The sequence below is a fragment of the Leuresthes tenuis genome, unplaced genomic scaffold, assembly GCF_036924035.1.
Source record: "Leuresthes tenuis unplaced genomic scaffold, fLeuTen1.0.hap1 SCAF_8, whole genome shotgun sequence".
Taxonomy (NCBI): domain Eukaryota; kingdom Metazoa; phylum Chordata; class Actinopteri; order Atheriniformes; family Atherinopsidae; genus Leuresthes; species Leuresthes tenuis.
Window position 1 is genome coordinate 16,862,925 of NW_027325362.1, and position 18,919 is coordinate 16,881,843.

Sequence of the window (18,919 nt, forward strand, 5' to 3'; positions counted from 1 at the left end):
GAATCAATCAGCACCGGTCTGCTTGGACAGCTCCGTGCGTCCTCCCCCTCCTCCGTGTCTCTGCCTCTCTATCTGCTCCAGCTGAAATGCTGCTTGTAGCCTCACAGGAGCCGCGTCGATTTGTCTGTTCGCTTTTCCCCTCCAAAAAAAATTACAATGTGTGCGCTTATCTGATCATATGAGTAATTAAATAGATCGCCGAAGCGATGTCGATAAGTCCTGTGAAGTGGTCGTGTCATCGCTGGGATTAAACCTCTGATTGCCTCCTCCTTGCAGGAACGATTCTTGGGGAGCCTGGTCCACAAAAGGATGCAAAACGGTGCTTACAGATGCATCCCATACAAAATGCTTGTGTGATCGTGTATCTACCTTCGCCATTTTGGCTCAGCAACCAAGAGAAATAGTAAGTAGGATATTGATTTCTTATTCAGTGTGGGTTTGGATAGGCTAATGTAAAAGAGAAATACTGCCTGTATGTGCGCGTGTGCGTGCATGTACGAGTGTGTGGGTGTGTGTGTGTGTGTGTGTGTGTGTGTGTGTGTGTGTGTGTGTGTGTGTGTGTGTGTGTGTGTGTGAGAGAGAGAGAGAGAGAGAGACACACACACACACACACACACAGAGATGGTGAGAATGAAAATTAATTCTTTGGCATGCTAATCCCCTTAAATAGTAATTCAGTGGTAAAGGGAGCTTCTGGGGGGATATTTTCTAGTTTGCATATAGCTTTTGATAGCCTACTGAAGGGGCATGTTCAAAGGAGGGTGTGTGCATGCAGATGATGGTGTTTCATTGTATCTCTATCAATCAAATATACATTTTGTCAAGGATAAATACAGCAGTAGCCTTATTTAAACCTGAGTAACTGTGTTGGTAAGCTTTTTACACCAGCATTTGAGCTCATCTGTTGGAAATAGTCAGAGTAAAGAAAGCAGAAGCTTCTAATTTCTTGTGAAGATAAAGTAGTCATTGGAACATAGATCACTTGCTGTATTCCCTGTCTTCTGTGTTAATGCACAGCAGGCACAAAAAGGAAGAATCTATTACAATCCCTCTCAAGCAGGTCTGAAGGATTCAACACAAGAGTGAATAAAATTATTTGTAGCCCAAAGTTGCAAACAATAAGTTGTGTTTTTAGTATTGATCAAATGTCATTTCTATTTTTATTTGCTTCTTTGTTACTGTGTAAAACAGCATTATGGTACAGTATGTCTGCAGGTAGCCTCAATTTGTAGCTTGTATTGGCCAGCTCCTTTAACTTCAAATGGGACTAGAAAACCACAGACTGAATCAAATAAAACCAATATTTTGGTCTATATATTGAGCCTCAAGGTTTTGTAGCATAAAATTCAGATATAGCAGATTAAAAGTTTTGTGCGGCTGTCTGAGCCCCCCATAAACCCACGCACACATCTCAATCCTCACAGTAAATTAAGGAGTCCACTATGGACTATTCAGATTGGTGGTGGTTGTTTTGATTGCTTCTCTCTCTGGGCAGTAATAAAGATTTACTGTCCTGCATGAGCCACATCCAGCCTCCAACTGACTGGTTTGTCTCACTCTGTCTTCTCCACAGACCATGGAGTACTCAGGGGTCCCATCTGTGACATTGATAGTTGGCTGTGGTTTGTCTTGCCTCGCCTTGATCACACTGGCTGTGATCTACGCTGTGTTATGGAGGTAACTTTAACAGTTTCAGGGCATACGTTTTTAACCACATGATGTTTTTTGTCTTTACATTTTTTTTTTTTGTGTGTAATAATGTTGAATTATTTGATGACAACCAAAACTTTCTATCTCAACATCAGACTGCAGACTGAAGGAATATGCTGACATTATTGTTTTTGTCACTCTTTTGTCTTTTTCTATAGATATATCCGCTCTGAACGATCAATTATCCTGCTCAACTTCTGCTTATCTATAATCTGCTCAAACATATTGATCCTCGTTGGACAAACTCAGACCCACAATGTGGTAAGTGCCACGTAAGCATTTAGTGGGCACAGTTTAGAAAGTGTGAAGGTCCAGCGTTTGTCGAGTTTACCCGAGTTAAACGGTGCATCGGAAAGATTAGGGTGAAACCTCACTGCTGCCTTGCTCTGATTTAACACTGACTGTTTCTTTGCATAACTGCACATTGAGAGCATTTTTTTGTTACCTCAAGGTTTCTATTGCGAGTAAAGATGTGTTCTTGGCATATTGTACAGTGGGTTTCTTTTCATGACTTTTAAAGAGAAGGTAGACCCTAAAAATTTAATTTCATTCACCCATTTTCAATTAGTTTGAGAAATGTCAGGCTCGCTCATAGCGTCTTTTCTGATACCTTTTTCAATATATGAAAAATATTATAACCATAAGTTTACTGCCAGTTCCAAGAAAATTGCTCTAGATCTTTCTATGCTTGCACAAGGAAGCATTTAATCTTAATCCCAAAGAAAATTGAGTGTTTCTAGTGTCTCAATGAATGGAGATCAGGTAACATTGTTCTTAAATTCTGTGTTACATTGTCATCTGATAAACTTGGTAAAAATGGTCATAAAGGACTCGCAGATTTCTCTGAGGTAAAGCAGTGCATTCAAGGTAAGTTAGTTTGGCAAAAGCATCACAGAGAGATGTGGGACGGTTTTTGCTCGGATGTTGTGCATTTGAGACCAAGCTACTGCGGGATTCAAAAGGACAACTGCTGTACTGTAGGGGAAGGGATGCTGCTTCCAGTACAACATACCACTTCATCTGGCCAGCAGTGTTACTGGGTAATGTGAAAGATGGCTTTACAAAAAGTAGCTGCCCACACAGATGCCCTTCTCAGTCATTTGGCAACACTACAGAATGACACATTGCCCAATTACAGACATTTTATTGTGTAACCACTTTCTCATTGAGCCTTTACCTTTTGGAATGAGACACACTCATTATCTTCCAGTTTGTCCCCATTAATCTGTTCTCTTTAGTTTTCACCTCATTAACCTGTTTTTCAGAAAACATTTGGATTTTATAATGCAGCAGTTGTAGATTTTAGTTTAATTCAACTCTACGTTTGCACCAGATCCCAAAATCTTTCAAACGGTTGCAATGTCAGAAGGTGTATTCCTCCGTTAGAAAGCATTTACTCGTGCTCTGCCACTCAGTTACTTACAAGATGGCTACAGATGTGATTTAAATGGACCTGCGAGCACTTGAAACCTATATCATAAATCAGAGTGCTCCCTCCTGATTTCTTTATAGAAAATGGATTTGAAAATAAATGATCAAATAGAAATTGCTTGATAAATTCTACAGCATCTGCCTTCTTGTTACACAACGCATCATATATCGACATAATGTACAAACTGTAACCATACACTCAAAATGGAGTTGATTCATTACATGCTTCCCATTTTAATGTCATAAAATCTCAGAAACTGCATCCATACATGAGTTCATCTGTTTTCTTGGTGGCCCTTACAAATCTAGCCCTCGGTAGCAGCCACAACTATGAATGTACAATCCCTTGGGGCATTTTTTAAAGCTTAGCTGATTTGATGCCCTGTCAGTTTTAATCAGGGCTCCAAGCATCTCCTGTCTCGATTATAAGGACCACCACTTAACATGAAATACTTGTTCGGCATGCTCCTAATGGGATATCTGTCTATGAAATCTGCAGTGAGATGATGTGCTTTTCAGAAAATCCACTGACATACTGAAGATGTCATTTCAGCTTCTGTTAGGACTGACTCGACAAATGACCTCAACACAGGGTGACAAATTCAGGTGATATTAACATATTTCTTTGTTAGGGGCCATCGTTGTTTTTAACACCTCTCATGCCAATATCAAATTAAATGATTTTTAAAAGTGAAAGGGACAGGCCACAGTGATGAACCCATAGAGAATATCAGATAACCACTAATTATCTGTCATGTTTTACAAGCTTTCTACCTTTGCAGTTTGTCTGCTTCTTTAATGTTTCAATTTATACTCTTGTTTTTTTTGCTGTGGCAAAAAGTATTGTACTTATAGCTTGTTTTCAAGTTAGGAAGCCTATTCATTCCAGATCCTTCAAGAAGCCAAAACATTTTATTTCAGAAATGTCAGAACTAAGCCAGCTGAGGCTTATGTTCAACAATGGTCCAATATACATTCAAGCTCAATGGTGCTGTGGGTAAAACTTCACAGGCAATGTATTTATCAATATTGTCTTTGTGCTCTGTATATAACGTCCTGTTGTAATAATATTTGAGTAATATTCCATCTGTTTGATCAGACATACAGCCGAGTCCAGAGTTTGATTGGAGGGCCAGAAAAAGGAGAAAACCCAGTCCCTGTGTAGGTTTAATTGCCACGTTGCCTGACACTGCCTCGCTTGTTTTTCGACCATCTCCCTTAAGAAGTGCATATAATTGGCTCCAGAGTTTGTGGATTCAGAGTTGCTCATCATCTAATAGAAATCATCTCTTTGCTGTGGAGGTGTCCTCTGAGAGCAGGAAGTCTATGAGTCACCTTTGGATCGCTGCACTTTCCTTTTGTCCTCTCTCCCTGTTCCTCTCGGTTTATAGAAGGATGACAAACAAGGAGAGGCTAATTCTGCTGGTATTTCTGAGTAAAACAGTTACAATGTTCCTGTAAAACGCTCATTCGATAATGAGCAAAAACACATAAAGTGGGAGTGGCGTCTCAGTGTCCAAAGTCCAGTAATAACTTAGTAAGAGCAGCTTAATACGGTTGTCTGCAAATATCTGCAGATGTGTCAGCTGATTAGAAGATTGCACCTTTTCTTTGAATGAGCGGGTATTATATATCAATATAGCTGGCCCATCAAAGCACGTGGAAATGAAAATGCTCACAATTACAAAGACCTTGAACATTTCACTTTCATATAAAAAATATGTTGTTATTTGGTGATTGTAGTCAAAATCACACACCGATCTGAAGAGCTGTGTGAGTGCATCTGATGAATCAGAAAAAGAAGCAAAGAACCATCTGCAACTTCGGAGCAATTAAACATTTCTATACAAGGTAATAAACATCAAATTTAAAACAAACAAGTTCAAGGTCTGCAAAATACGCTTTTTGATTATAGTACATTTTCTTTCTAAAAAGCCTCCCTCTCTCATAATAAGGAGCAGGAAAGAGGGATTTGATTTAATTCGTCCTTCAACTTGAGGGCTATCCTTTTTAACCACAATTTAGAAAGTATATATAGCTGTCACCTCTTTGTACTTAGTGATAATATTATAAAAGCAGGAATCCTGCTTTTATAATAGTTATGTTTGATAGAATAATTGTATGCACAGTTTAGAAATTCAGGAGTGTTTTACATTCAGATAAAGTATGGAGCAGTTGAGTTGTTGGAGGGAATTGAAGTAGCCATTTTCTGTAGCATTATAGCAATACAATCTGTTTTGGGGTTTTTTTGCCAGTGGTTTAACAACTCTTTCTGCCACTACCACTTTGCTTTTTGTTTTTTAATGTCCTCCATCCAAACAGAAACTTTATGTAGCACTTAGGGGCTTGTGGCTTGATTCTGAGGGAAGGTGCTTCAGTTAAAATAACACTCAGCTTTTTTCTTCCACATTGATGCAGAACGGATGGCAAGATAAACCTTTGTGTTATATGGTTTGGTATAAAATCCTCCATAACATTTTAAATTATGATTTTGCGTTGGCCTATAGATTCTGTGCAATTTATGTGCTTTAGATCTTCTATCTAATCTCTTTAAGTGCTTCACGCATTGAGAGTATGAATATGTTTTGAAGAATTCTGCCCTTAATGGACCGAAAGTTTGCTGTAGTCTTACACATCTAATTCATGTCTAGGTAAATATTGTGTTTAATGAATAGTGATTGATGAATAAAAATCAATTCAACCCAACTCAGCATTATTATCATTAGTTTTTTTTTTTTTTTTTTAGATCACTTTATATCACAGAGTTTTTGGTTCATTGTGAGAGGCTTTCAGTTCTTGATATCTGAGCAAGAATAAAAACTTGCTGAAGTCTGTCAGTCCATAGTAAGAAATTCCTCACATTTTACCTTAAGCTGCCATTGCTGACCTGGCCTGAAGTGCACCCCTTCACCACCCACCCCACCTCCATGTCTATCAGCTCTGCAATGTTTTAATGTGGTGCCTTCCTCAGTTCCTCTGTTTCCATGGATACTGACACGGTGCGCTCAACATTTCTGCCTTTCTAAAGGGCAATGTGAACTCTGGGTTTCAACCCCTTTTTTGGTATGATTGCCTGCACCTAATCAGTGCCATCATGACATGGTCATTGTGCCTCTTTCTCTCTCTCTCACATGGTTTTTATTTTGGAAGACTAACGAGGCTGGATACTATAAGCATTCAAGTGAACTGTGAAATGTAACGGTTGCATATGACCCGTTTCCAGGAAACACAAGAGGCTCTATTTTCAGCATCTTGGATAGCACGTGAGCAACCGCAGCATTAGAATTAGCTTTGGGTGCAAGTCTTGAGGCAGTAGAAGCTCCAGACGTCCCCTTTTCTATTTGTCATCGTCACTAGCACATAAAATGTAAGCTTTTCCTCATTGATTTGTCTTGTGTTTCTCCAATAATAATCACAAACAGTGTCACAATATGCTTAAATACGGTTTGGGGAATTCACAAACCAATCTATAAAGGGAGGAAGAGGGTTGTGACGTGGCACATGAAGCAATTTTTTTTATTAAAAACTTATTAAACAAGGACTGGCATTACAGAAAGTTTGGAATTTCAATGAAAGCACCTGTACACATGTTGGACTGTGATTACCTAATGAGCAGCATGTCATGGGAGCTTTGTGTGTTTTGATGTACAGTATTTGCGTTGCCTTCATCTGCAGCTCTCAAAGCAAGATTGTTTTCCTGTTTTCTGATTAGAGTTTACCGCCACTTGAACAATGAATGACACTTTTACTGTTATGATTTGCCTTACACATGTTTTACCTCTTCTACTTAAAGTTGCACTGGTGTTCTCGTCATTTCAATTTAGAATTTGCTGATTAAAAAAAGATATCAAAGCTAATTGTCAGAACACATAACCATGATGATGAATGTACACTTGTGAGGTTAGACTTGTTGATATTATTCCTAAATCTATTGTAGCTCTCAGCATTGCTGTTGCAACAATAACATATCATTATTTGTCAGATGGCTCAATTGACTGCCCAGTTTCTGACCACTTGTGAAATTAGGGCAGTTGAACAGATTCTTACAGAGCCTCTGTGACGGAATTTTGATTGTAAATCTTTTCAGTTCAAACAGGGCGGTTATAGTTTTTAAGCTTCTTATTTTACAAAAAAAAGTGAACTGAAATACGAAATAAACACGGCATGAATACACTGCATGAATATTGACAAATATTTTCTAACTGAATCAACATAATTAACATCCCTTGTGGGAACAGAATTTCCTACCTCCCAGAAATGCAGGATTATTGTCTCGTTTGAACTCCAGGAGCCCTGCAGGGGATGGATGGATTTAGTGTGGCTTTCTCAGTGGGAATAGAAAGTATATGGGAGATTTCACAGTATGGTGTGGACACCCTGGGACGAGATGCTACACTTCAATCTTTCACTCTTTGTATAGTATTACTCAGATTACCACAGATTTGCAGTGCAAACAGTCTGAATAGAAAGAAAGCTTAATCTCTCCTTTTCATAAATGTCATTGTGCATTGACTCAATTCTTCAGGGTGCTTCTTTATTTCTTATCCTTCTCCAAACAATCCCATTTAGTGATGCCTCTCTGTGGAGCAAACACGGTCAAAGTAATGGAGTTGAGAAGTGCTGCTACATTGTCAATTCTGAGTGCAATCTGTCGCCTCAGACACATGCATTCTGTTTAATTTTAGCAGTGTTGTTGTTGTTTTTTTCCCCTCCTGTCTGTGTAAAACACTTGACCTTGGTTCAAATGCCTCCAGGTGGGATCCCCGGCATACTAATAGGGGTTAGTGCAGAGGAATGCTACACCATGGCTTTCTGTGTCAGCTAGTCTGGCTGTGATCTGATCTGAACTAACATCTCCACCTCAGGTGCTGCATTTTAAACCAATGCTTTATTTGCTTCACTGCACAAGATGGTCCTTAAGTGGAAGGGCAAGAATAGATCCAGCAAAAGAATAAATATTTATACAATTTATGTAAATCTGCAGGGAGTGTCTTGCTTTTTAAGAATCGGAGGAAATTTGTATTATTTTTTCTTTTTGGTTGTTATGTTATGCATTGTGTTATTATTCATATATTATCTGATATACTATATATATATGTATATATACATATATATATATTATATTGTATTACCTATATAAGTTTGAACCCACAGTCAATGACTTTCTCCTCTTTCGATAGGGTGTCTGCACCATGACAACTGCCTTTCTGCACTTCTTCTTCCTTGCATCGTTCTGCTGGGTCCTCACAGAGGCCTGGCAGTCCTACATGGCAGTGACAGGAAAGGTCCGGACCAGGCTCATTCGCAAGCGCTTCCTGTGTCTGGGTTGGGGTAAGTAAGCACCGAGTTTCCCCCAACCCACCTCGTTATCTCTTAATACCTTGCAGCTGCCATTCTCTCACAGTGTCTCTTGGGTAAAGTCTCTTTCCAACCAACTGTGTCTTCTGTTCGCCATTCTCATGGTCTCTGTGAGGCAGCTAGGTCCTCATCCTGTCAGGCTCTTTGTTTTGATGCTTTTGTACTCCAGTCAAGCTCTCTGAGGGCTGGGTAAATAAATCGGCCTTGAGTAGCGTGGGTTGGGGGGGGACAGACTGGTGCAGCTCTCCAATAGCAGGTTGCAATGACCTTATGTCTGATATAGAGGGTGGGAGCTTGGCATTTACAGTACACTGCAGCAGAATCCATTGTATCTAAGACCTCACTCATAGACCTTAGAACTATAGAATGTTTGAACATTATGTGTAACATTAACTTGTAAAAATTCCATGTGTCAGAAGAGAAATACAGTTGGCAGCATTCAAATATTACATTTTAATCATGAAGTCATAATGGCAAAAAAACGGTATATGAGCACACACGTTAATAAACACTGGCAGACATGATATCTATGTCAAAATAAAAAGATTTCTCTTGATAAATGGCAGTCTGAATCCATGTCCAACAGCTCTTTCTTTGAGACTACTAGAGATCTCTACTTAAAAAAAAAAAAATCTATTTGATTATGAAAGAGCCCACTCTCGTTCTTCTTGTTACCTAGCAACAAACAAGGCTCTCTTAGTCATTGCAGTGCAACTGCTTGCTGCAAAAAATGGACAAAGAATGTTCTACTATCGCATAGATTTTCTGTAGAAAAATAGCTGGGAAAAATCCCATCACAGACATTTTGATGATAAACAAGTTTAGACCGTGTTGCATGACAGCAAACACACATTAAGGCACAAGCAGCGAATGCTATGTGTAAAAATCAAATTTTCTAATCCCTCTGAGATTACGATTTGTATCAGAACAGACAACAGAAACCTTTTCATAACTGATCCATAAAGCAACAAGCAGCACACGGTATCATTTGTCTCTTAATTCAGCCTGTTTGAAGTGCAGTGACTCCAGCAGGCTGTTGCCTGCACTGTGATTTATGGCGTGCTTGTGTACACTCGGCACACTTTACCTCTTCACCACTGCGGAGAGGCACTGGATGGCCACAGGGTCTTTGGCTTGTGCCTCCAGGAAACTGATTACTTCAATAACACCTGCCTGTGCTGCTTGGAGAGAAAAAGCTTTAATATTCCGAGCACACAATAGTACGGACCGCATCAATTACACAAATTTATAACGAGGAGCCACACAGCAAAAGCCTTCCTATCAAAGGTGTGGAGGGTGGTGAAATTTCTCACAGTACAGTGATGAAATCTCACTAGGTGGCCCTCTGTATTTGTTGCACTGCTGCCATTTTGTCAACGCATCCTACAGTCTGTTCTCCTCGGCCTCTTAATGGAATTCTATACAATATGTAGATTGGGATGCTGAAATGTATATAGCTGATCATATACTCTCAGATGTCCGCATAGTCTCATACTGGGGTCTCTAATGGAATCAGTCTAGCTGCACTTTGTTTAATGACTAAAAGGCACAGCGGCTGGTTTTCTCTGCATTGAAGTGTTTTGTTTGCTTTTTTTTTTTCCTTGCAGCGACAGAAAGTGCTCTAATAACTTTTTAATGTCCTCTTTTTTTATTTAAAGGATTACCCGCTTTAGTAGTTGCTGTTTCAATGGGATTCACCAAATCAAAGGGCTATGGGACACGCTCATAGTAAGTTTTTTTCTTTTTTCCTTTTGTGTTCCATCTCTATTTGATATTTAGCACTAAAGCTGTCGATTCATGATAACAGATAAAATAATGACCGAGTGCTTCAGTAGGGACTTACTTATCCTAAACAGAGCCATAAACACAGTCCCTTGAACCTAATCAAATTTCAAAATGGCACAGCAAGACCCCGATTTCATGTGAATTGTATCTCTGCTGGATACCAAATACACAAACACTACTTAAAATCTCCTTAGCATTTTATTTCCCTATGAAACTTTGGGTATTCAGTTTCAGCATATGGCAGCTTTCCCCTGACAATCCAGGAAAATACAATGATATGATGGTGTGCACCATTAACATGGATGTTAATGTCTTAGTGAGAATTAATTATTTTTCGTTACTTTCCCTGCAGCTGTTGGCTCTCTTTGGAGGGAGGGCTCCTGTACGCCTTTGTTGGACCCGCAGCAGCTGTTGTTCTGGTGCGTGTCGGTAACCGGTGTCTACTTTTTGCCCACTTTTTATTTGTATATCCAAAGAATATAAAGGAAATTTGAATTTACAAGAAAACATCATCCAACACTCGAGACATCAGAATGTGCAGCTATATTTATAAATCTATGAATCAAAACATTTTGCTGCTTGTTCCAAGGCATAAGTGAATTTGTTGTAAATGTGGTTCAACTGCACGGAGTCAAAATGACAAACAGGAGGAACAAGCTCCGGTTTCAAAGTCAAAGTAATAAGAGTCCTATCAGGCACTGTATTGAAGTAATTCCCTCTCATTTACTATAATGTCCCTGCATGTAGCTGTGTGGTTGTTAAGTATTTATGCTTTAGATTTATCCAAAATCTAATGTAGCAGAGTTTCTTTTTATTATCTTGTATTTGCATGGCAAGACCGGGTGTGTGATACAATATTTCACTCTCAGATATCTGCTCTTTGAAGAGGTATGAAAGTGACTAAATGCTCTTAGTTTGAGCATCAGTGACCAAAACAGTTTAAGTCTTTCTGTGTTGTAGTTTCTCCCTTGTGATGGACCTCAGAATATGGAAGAAACAGCCATCTGCAGTGGAACGAGCACCGCGCTGTTCTTCTGTTAGCACTATCTCGATACTCTAACGTCATAATCGAGTGTCTCACAGCTTGTTAAATAGATTTTTGCATAATGTTTTTGTATAAATACTTAAGTTCTTTATCCCAGATACAAGGATATCAAATAGATGTTATCCAAATGTGTGGGTGTTTTTTTTTTTGTTTTTTTTAAATCTACCCAGATACTATGAAGTTCACTCGGTTTCTTGCTAATAATAGGAGAAGGTGCCTTTGTGAAAGCAAGAGCCTCTTAACAGGCAGATCTTTTCTTAAGGGTATTGAGCTGGGCTGAATGTGCTTGCCATGTCTCATCCAGTGGCCGAAATGTCACAAAGAGGAACAAACAGAAGCCAGAGGTCAAAGCTCATTGCCCGATGGAAGAAATTTATGTAGATTGATGACATCAGTCATACCCTCTGTGTTTGCAGGTCAACATGGTGATTGGTATCTTGGTTTTTAATAAACTAGTGTCCAGAGATGGAATACTGGACAAGAAGCTGAAGCATCGAGCAGGGTATGACAGCACATCCTTGTTAGTACCTGTTTTTCTTCTACTCTTTTTCAATCTTAATATCATGCAAAAATATACATTCTTTAAGCATTGTATTTTTTATATACACATGGAGATTTAGACCTATTTCCTATGGATGAAAAGAAATTAGAGGCATAACTATAAAGAGGTCAGATCTCCCTTGGGAGCGAGATGGCTTCATATTTCTTTGGCAGAATCAGTCCAAGATGAAAATCATTAAAATGCCCACACATTGGCTGCCTCTGCTGTTGCTAATATGACAGAACAAGTGTAAAGTCATGTGGCTGTTAGTTTTGTTTGTTATGATGTTGTCTCCTTGTCTTTTTTGTCCCACAGACAGATGAGTGAGCCGCATACAGGATTAACTCTCAAGTGTGCCAAATGTGGTGTTGTATCAACAACTGCTTTATCAGCAACTACAGCTAGCAATGCAATGTAAGTGCCTGTCAGTTTCTATGAATCAATAAAATAATACTGCAGGGAGTCTCTATATGTCCAGCATGTCCACCCCTAGTCATCTCACAGCCTACTGCGATATACATAAAATTCCAGCTTACGCAGTGTATCAGAAGTACAGAGCAGCAGTGTCTTTTAAATAGTGTTCATTATGACTAGTAAGAAGTGTAATTCCCAGCTATCACTCTTGAGGAAACAGGTCGTCATGGAGATTTGACTTAACACTTCATACCTCATCTTGTTTATCTCCCCTGTGCAATCCCTTTTCTCTTTTCTTTTTCTCCTCTCAGGGCATCCTTGTGGAGTTCCTGTGTCGTCCTGCCTTTGCTGGCATTGACCTGGATGTCTGCAGTGCTCGCCATGACAGACAAGCGCTCCATCCTCTTTCAGATCCTCTTTGCTGTCTTTGACTCACTGCAGGGTTTTGTCATTGTGATGGTGCACTGTATCCTACGGAGAGAGGTGAGGGATGCTTTAAGTTCCCTCCTCTTTTCATCTTTTCTTAGTTACTTCAAAGTGCAAAGTTTCTAATACATATGTGTGTGTATACATGGACATGAAAAAAAGAAAAGCTCAATTGTTATCCTTTGTGTTTAGGTCCAAGATGCTTTCAGATGTAGGCTCAGAAACTGCCAAGATCCAATCAGCGGTGATGCAACAGGAACCTTCCCTAATGGGCATGCTCAGATAATGGTAGGCACAGAAACCGCCTGTTATCTGCAACCATTAGAGACTTTGTAATTTAAGTAGGCCCAATGTTTCCTGGGTATTTATAAAACACATCCCTTTGTTTTCCACTAACTTTGGGCTTTTTGTGTTTCTTTTGTCACCGTAATTATATATTTTTCAGTTTTATATACATAATTTTTAAATTAGTTTAAACTCGGTTTCAAATTTTCCATACACTGCCCTTTTAGAGCTGCGATCACATGCAGCATCGTCTCCTAGATGTCTGATGAATAGAATTGGATCGCTTTGGTTGTCTGAGGCCCTGAGCGCAATCTTTTATTTCAGTTTGATTGAACTCACTGTCCATGTTTGCCATGCGTCTCTCTCATTTCCTCTCGTGGGGTAAGAAAGGGCTGTTCCCCATCTGACCCTTGAAACGGGACACCAGCCTTTTTATCTAGTGCGCCGCCACCTCTGGCACATCACAGCAATGATCTGCCATTAGTATTCTAATACCCCTTTGAGTGAAACGGTTTTTCACAAAAGCACAACAGTGTCAAGGCCCTTTGGTTCAATACACTCATTAGCAATGAGGACCAAAAAGCATCCCCAGCTGCTGCAGCAGCATTTTTTTCCACACAGGCTTTGTTGATGTATTGTTGAGTTGAAACAGAAAATGAAATAAATATATTAATCCCCTCAGGCTCTTGGAAATGATAATAATAAAAAAGTTATATATATTGATTTTGCAGCTTTTTTTCTTTTTTTTTTCTTGAATGCATACACTATAAACGGATTGATATTTGTAGCAAAACTGACCATCCGATGCCCTGTACTTACAGACGGACTTTGAGAAAGATGTGGACATCGCCTGCCGATCAGGTACAGAACAGATGGTCTCTTCTTAACAAGATTATTCTTGCTTTGCTTGAAAAAAAAGAAAAGAAAAAACAACAGAGGTTAGAATGTAGAAAATAGCTCAGCTTATATAACAACCAACAATCCCCACAGGATGCTTTTCACAGTTACCAAAACACTGACTTTAATCTGAGTACAAAACCTTATTAAGGGAGCCATTGGATTTTCACTTTATTTTTCAGCTTTGTTATAAAAAAATAATGGGTGTACTAGTATATTTTCTCAGTCACACTATCTAATTGTTTTACATTAGCATGTTGATATGTCATTGAATGGGTGCATAGATGCTCTGTGCTTAATTTTGGAAGGATTTTCTTTCTCAACATGTACCAGTGGAGGGGTAATTGCTTGTGTTTGAGGTGCAGTAATCATTGGGAAATATGAATATGTCTTGGACGGAAAAAAAAACAGTGATAAAGGAAGACTGTGCAGAGTATCCTGCATTAAAATATTAGGCAACCCGCACAAGCCCAGGGTCTTGTCTGTCTCCAATCCCTTCCAAACCAATGACGAGCACATGCTAAATGAATCTGCAAGGAATGACCTAGCTGACCAATATTCAGAGCTCTGTGAAACACAGCACAGCTTGTTCATAGGCTAGAAGGGCTCTCTGGCTCTTCTAACCAATGCTTTGCAGTCTTGTAAAGCTAAAGTGGACATGCAGTGCCTAATGCAAAAGACTCATTTGTACATCGCAATCAGATTCAGATCTAACAGAAGTATATTGTAATGGTTACTCTGAGTTTTACGTTGGTTGTTTACCAGAAGAGGCGATACTCTGCGGTGTGACTGTCCAACATGAGAGTGTAAATGATAATCAGGAAAATTATTCTGGGTAAACAGCAGTCTCTGACTGTGTTCACACTAAGTTCCCCACACAGAAAGAGAAGCTCTTGATCTTGGTTGTTGTTCTTTGTAATGTCCTTGCTGGCCTTTGGGGAAAAGACTGTGTAATTCTTAATGAGTCAGAAGGCAAAGATTAGAAAGTTCAATGGAAAAAGGAGGGTGATCTTATAACCAGAGGGTATTTCTGAATAGATAAGTGTTGTTTCTTTTAGAATATCTGGTGCTCTACAATGTCATCGGCATCAGAAGTTAGCATTAGGATAAACACTATGTATGGCAAGTGGGGGGTTACAGGGAGAGGATGAAACCATTCTTGCTTATTTACAGTAACATCCTCCAGGGACTCCAGTGTCTGCAGTTGCATGTCTTTGTGTTTAGTGTAATGTCACACTCACAGCATATTCATCCTGACAAATTCCTTTGAGAATTCCTTAATGTTGATTTGAGTTCTCTTGTTCTTTTGGTCACAAGCTGGAAAGTCGAAAACAAACAGTGCAGCTGCTTTCAGTTCAGAGGAATTCCAACTAATCCTTGTGTCACCCTGCCCTGCAGCACTCCACAAAGACATGGGCTCTTGTCGTGCCGCCACCATAACAGGCACCCTCTCCCGTATATCGCTAAATGATGAGGAGGATGAGAAGGGCCCCGAGGGCCTCAACTACTCCACGTTGCCTGGCAACATTATCTCCAAAGTCATAATACAGCAGCCTTCAGCTCTGCACATGCCGCTGGGAGTGGGTGACTTGAAAGAGCAGTGCATGGCCGACAGCAACGCCGAAATGCGCCGCACTGTTTACCTGTGCACCGACGACGCCATGCGCCAGGGTGACCAAGACATGGGTGGCCATGATATGGAGGGCCATCCAGTGCAGGGTCAGATGATGGAGACGGACTACATAGTCATGCCTCGGGCCTCTGCAGCAGCGGTGTCAGGGTCGGGTAACATGCCCACCCTCCTAAAGGAGGACACGAAGATGAACATCACAATGGATACGCTGCCACATGAGAGGCTAATGCATTACAAGATGAGCCCTGACTTCAATATCAGCCCGTCAGGCATGGACCATATGAATGTGAACCTGGAGCAGTATCCTACCGCTCCAGAGCAGATGCAAAGCCGGCCCTTTGAACCTCGCACGGCTGTTAAGAACTTCCTCGCTGAGATGGAGGAAGCTGGAGGGCTTTCTAGGAGTGAGACAGGGTCTACAATATCTATGAGCTCCCTGGAGGTACATACTCTCGTGAGGATAAGAGAGCACAGAGATGCAATAAACACTTTACAGCACATTTTAAAATATCTCTCCCACATTTGATATATTCATATCTACCTAAGTTGATGTCATAACAAGTTTGACTATGTCATGTTTTATTTTTACAGAGAAGAAAATCACGATATTCTGATCTGGACTTTGAGGTATGTCAAAAATATATACATATACATACATATTTCTTCCTGTAGTGCATGCTTTTAGCTTTTTATGCAGAATTTTTTTTTTTTGCAGTTGTGTTTGTCATTTGATTTACTAGTACTCATTGGGCCTCTTAAGCTTATTGGAGTTTCACAGCCTTGGCTCAACAAGATTTATTGACATGCTGCGTAGTTAAGATAAAAGCAAGGCTGTCAACTGACAAACAGGGCAACAGTTCTCATCAACATTTTATCCCCCTCCATCTCCTACATCCATTAGCTATATGTTGATTTTCAAACGGTATGCTTTTAAAGTCATTTGCACATTTCACATCTGATTTTATCACTGGTTTCAACAATGATTATATTGGCTTGCAAAGACATATTAAAATCCCCTTTGGCAGGTTTTAGCCTTTCCTTTGCATTGTTAAATCAGGCTTTACTGCATATATATTGTAACCTCTGTCAAAACACAGGAAACATGCGACTTCTGGCAGCTATTTTGGCACAGGGTGCATTTAATGTTTTAGCTTAGATAGACAACAGAGCTTAGAGTGGAAGATTTGTGCCAAAATTTGATCACAAGGATTTCCCTTAGACCAACAAAACTCTAAATGAGGTCATTTATCACGGAAGAATTATGTTTAAGCATTAGGTGTCCTTTAACCCTAACTTTAATTATCTCGCTGTTTCCTTGATTTTGGCAGTCAATTGTATATATGCAGAGGCAAGTAGATTTGTTTCAAACCTGGCCTATTAGTAAACTACCGTGACAGTAACAAATTGATCAGAGTTGGAGGGGATGGAGAGGGAGATGCATTTCCATTATTGGCTGTCAATACCAAAGAAAAAACCCTTGCCATTGCAGAAAGTCATGCACACCAGGAAAAGACACATGGAGCTGTTCCAGGAACTGAATCAGAAATTTCAAACCCTGGACCGATTTCGAGACATACCAAATATGGGCAGCATGGTGAGTAACAGGAAACCAGGGGGGTGGCTGTCGGCCAGTTAAAGAGAGCAAAATCCAAATACCCTATTTAGATATGCGTGCAGGACACATTACGTGTGATTGTGCAGATGAGTGGTTATGTAGCTAAAGTGTGCCTTCCAATATGTAGTGACCCTGTCTGCAGCTGAGGGGCTGCCCCTTAAAAGCACTGAAGCATTTTTCTCTGCAAGGCCAGTCTCAAGAAAAACAGACCTTTAGCAATGTCGCTGCAGTAGAGTACATCCATTCCAATGCAAGGCCATTAATGCACTTTTATTTACATGCACATTATCTACTTAGCAACCCCATCTTTTTTTTTTCTTTAATGCATGGCGGATTATTTAATCTATCAACATCTACACAAGTAGTACCTTAATGTGGTTGTTCTCTTACGGCAGCTGTGTGGGGGGAAAACTTCACTCGATCTAGAAGTCAGGCTAATTATGAGAATTCCTCCTGACCTTGCTGCAAACCAAAAGTCTCACCATCTGTCTCCACACCTGGTTGGAGCAGTACACAATGGGGACGTCAAGCCTTATAAGCCTTATGAGCCTGTCTCACATGAGCAGCTTTTTTTCTTTGCCTTTTTTCTTTTTCTGCATCGAATGCAACAAATAGAAATCGAGCTTGTGACCAACCGCAGTTGGATGATAAGACAATGGCAGTTTTGCAGAAGGCTTTATGTTTCCATATGATACTCTTGCTCCTATTTCAATTACCTCTGCAGTGCAGGGCAGTTTGAGGACCGTTGCTTAGTTACAGTGCAAGTTTCTTTTGTATAGAAAATGATAACTACTCACTCTTTTTTTTTCATTTTCTCTCTTTTTTTTTTCTAAATGAATCTTCTGCAGAGCTGGCAGCAGACATTAGTATCCATTTTATATTCCCTGATGGGGAGATTCTTCTCTCCCTTACTTGCAATAGTGTCTTTGGGGCTGTCAGCCAGAGCACATTCAGATGAATGGCTCACACATGCAGCACATATAGTGCTCCAGTTTCTGAGTTTGGGGAAAACACAGTTCAGTTCCATGGCAATAGTCTAAGCATGTTCACATTTAATACACTGCCATTATCCTTTGTTATTTGATGCTTCCCTCAGCATTAATCCATTATTTTCAATTAGCAATGGAAGGAACTCATCTAAAGCCCTTTTGAATTGAATTAATTCACTGGAAAAGTCAGTTTTGAACCAAAAAAATCAGCAGTTTTGCTGCAGAGGATGTAATGCCACTAATGTCACACCCTGCTGACTGTTTCACAGGACAAGGCAATGCCAAAACAGAACCCATGGGAGAGCTACAATCCAGCCTGTGAGTACCAGAACTACGCCACTATGAATGTACTAGAATCTGACACCAAGAACTCACTGGAGATGATGCCTGCAGAGTGGGAGAAGTGTGTCAACTTACCCTTAGATGTGCAGGAGGGAGACTTCCAAACAGAAGTCTAGAGGGAAAAGAAGGAGAAAAAAAATGCAAACTAGGAAAGGAGGAGACTGGGGATGTATTTTGCACTGAATAAAGCAACAGACTTTTCTAACAGCCTTGGCATACATATCTGGATCTTATGAGTGTGGCAGGGACATTATGTGCCAATATAAAGACTGGTGAGAGAGAAAAAAGAAGAAAAAGGGATAAAAACATCCGTGTTACTTTTTGTATTCTCACTAGTGTACTTAGTGTGGGGCAGCCTGGTGTAAAATATTTACCATCATGTGTTTCAAATTATCTGTTGAGGAATTGGCTAAAAAAGGTAAACTCTAGATGAAACCTCACAAAGCAA

The 18,919-nt window shown here is 39.9% G+C and overlaps 1 protein-coding gene across 5 annotated transcripts in view; it reads left to right on the forward strand.

Annotated features, from left to right (window-relative positions):
- adgrb3 (adhesion G protein-coupled receptor B3) overlaps nt 1-18,599 on the forward strand; it is a 104,307-nt gene extending 85,708 nt beyond the window's left edge. For 2 of the 5 annotated variants that reach the window (XM_072391145.1, XM_072391149.1), the window contains 15 exons: nt 277-403; nt 1,574-1,677; nt 1,869-1,971; nt 8,322-8,472; nt 10,158-10,227; nt 10,637-10,703; nt 11,746-11,849; nt 12,186-12,284; nt 12,596-12,767; nt 12,903-12,998; nt 13,817-13,856; nt 15,291-15,967; nt 16,117-16,152; nt 17,015-17,119; nt 18,399-18,599. In XM_072391145.1, coding sequence (XP_072247246.1) covers nt 277-403; nt 1,574-1,677; nt 1,869-1,971; nt 8,322-8,472; nt 10,158-10,227; nt 10,637-10,703; nt 11,746-11,849; nt 12,186-12,284; nt 12,596-12,767; nt 12,903-12,998; nt 13,817-13,856; nt 15,291-15,967; nt 16,117-16,152; nt 17,015-17,119; nt 18,399-18,587 — 2,140 coding nt within the window. In that variant the 3' untranslated portion in view covers nt 18,588-18,599. The remainder of the gene's footprint in view (nt 1-276; nt 404-1,573; nt 1,678-1,868; nt 1,972-8,321; nt 8,473-10,157; nt 10,228-10,636; nt 10,704-11,745; nt 11,850-12,185; nt 12,285-12,595; nt 12,768-12,902; nt 12,999-13,816; nt 13,857-15,290; nt 15,968-16,116; nt 16,153-17,014; nt 17,120-18,398) is intronic. The other 3 variants (XM_072391146.1, XM_072391147.1, XM_072391148.1) reach the window with 3 other exon arrangements.
- Nucleotides 18,600-18,919: the final 320 nt, after the last annotated feature.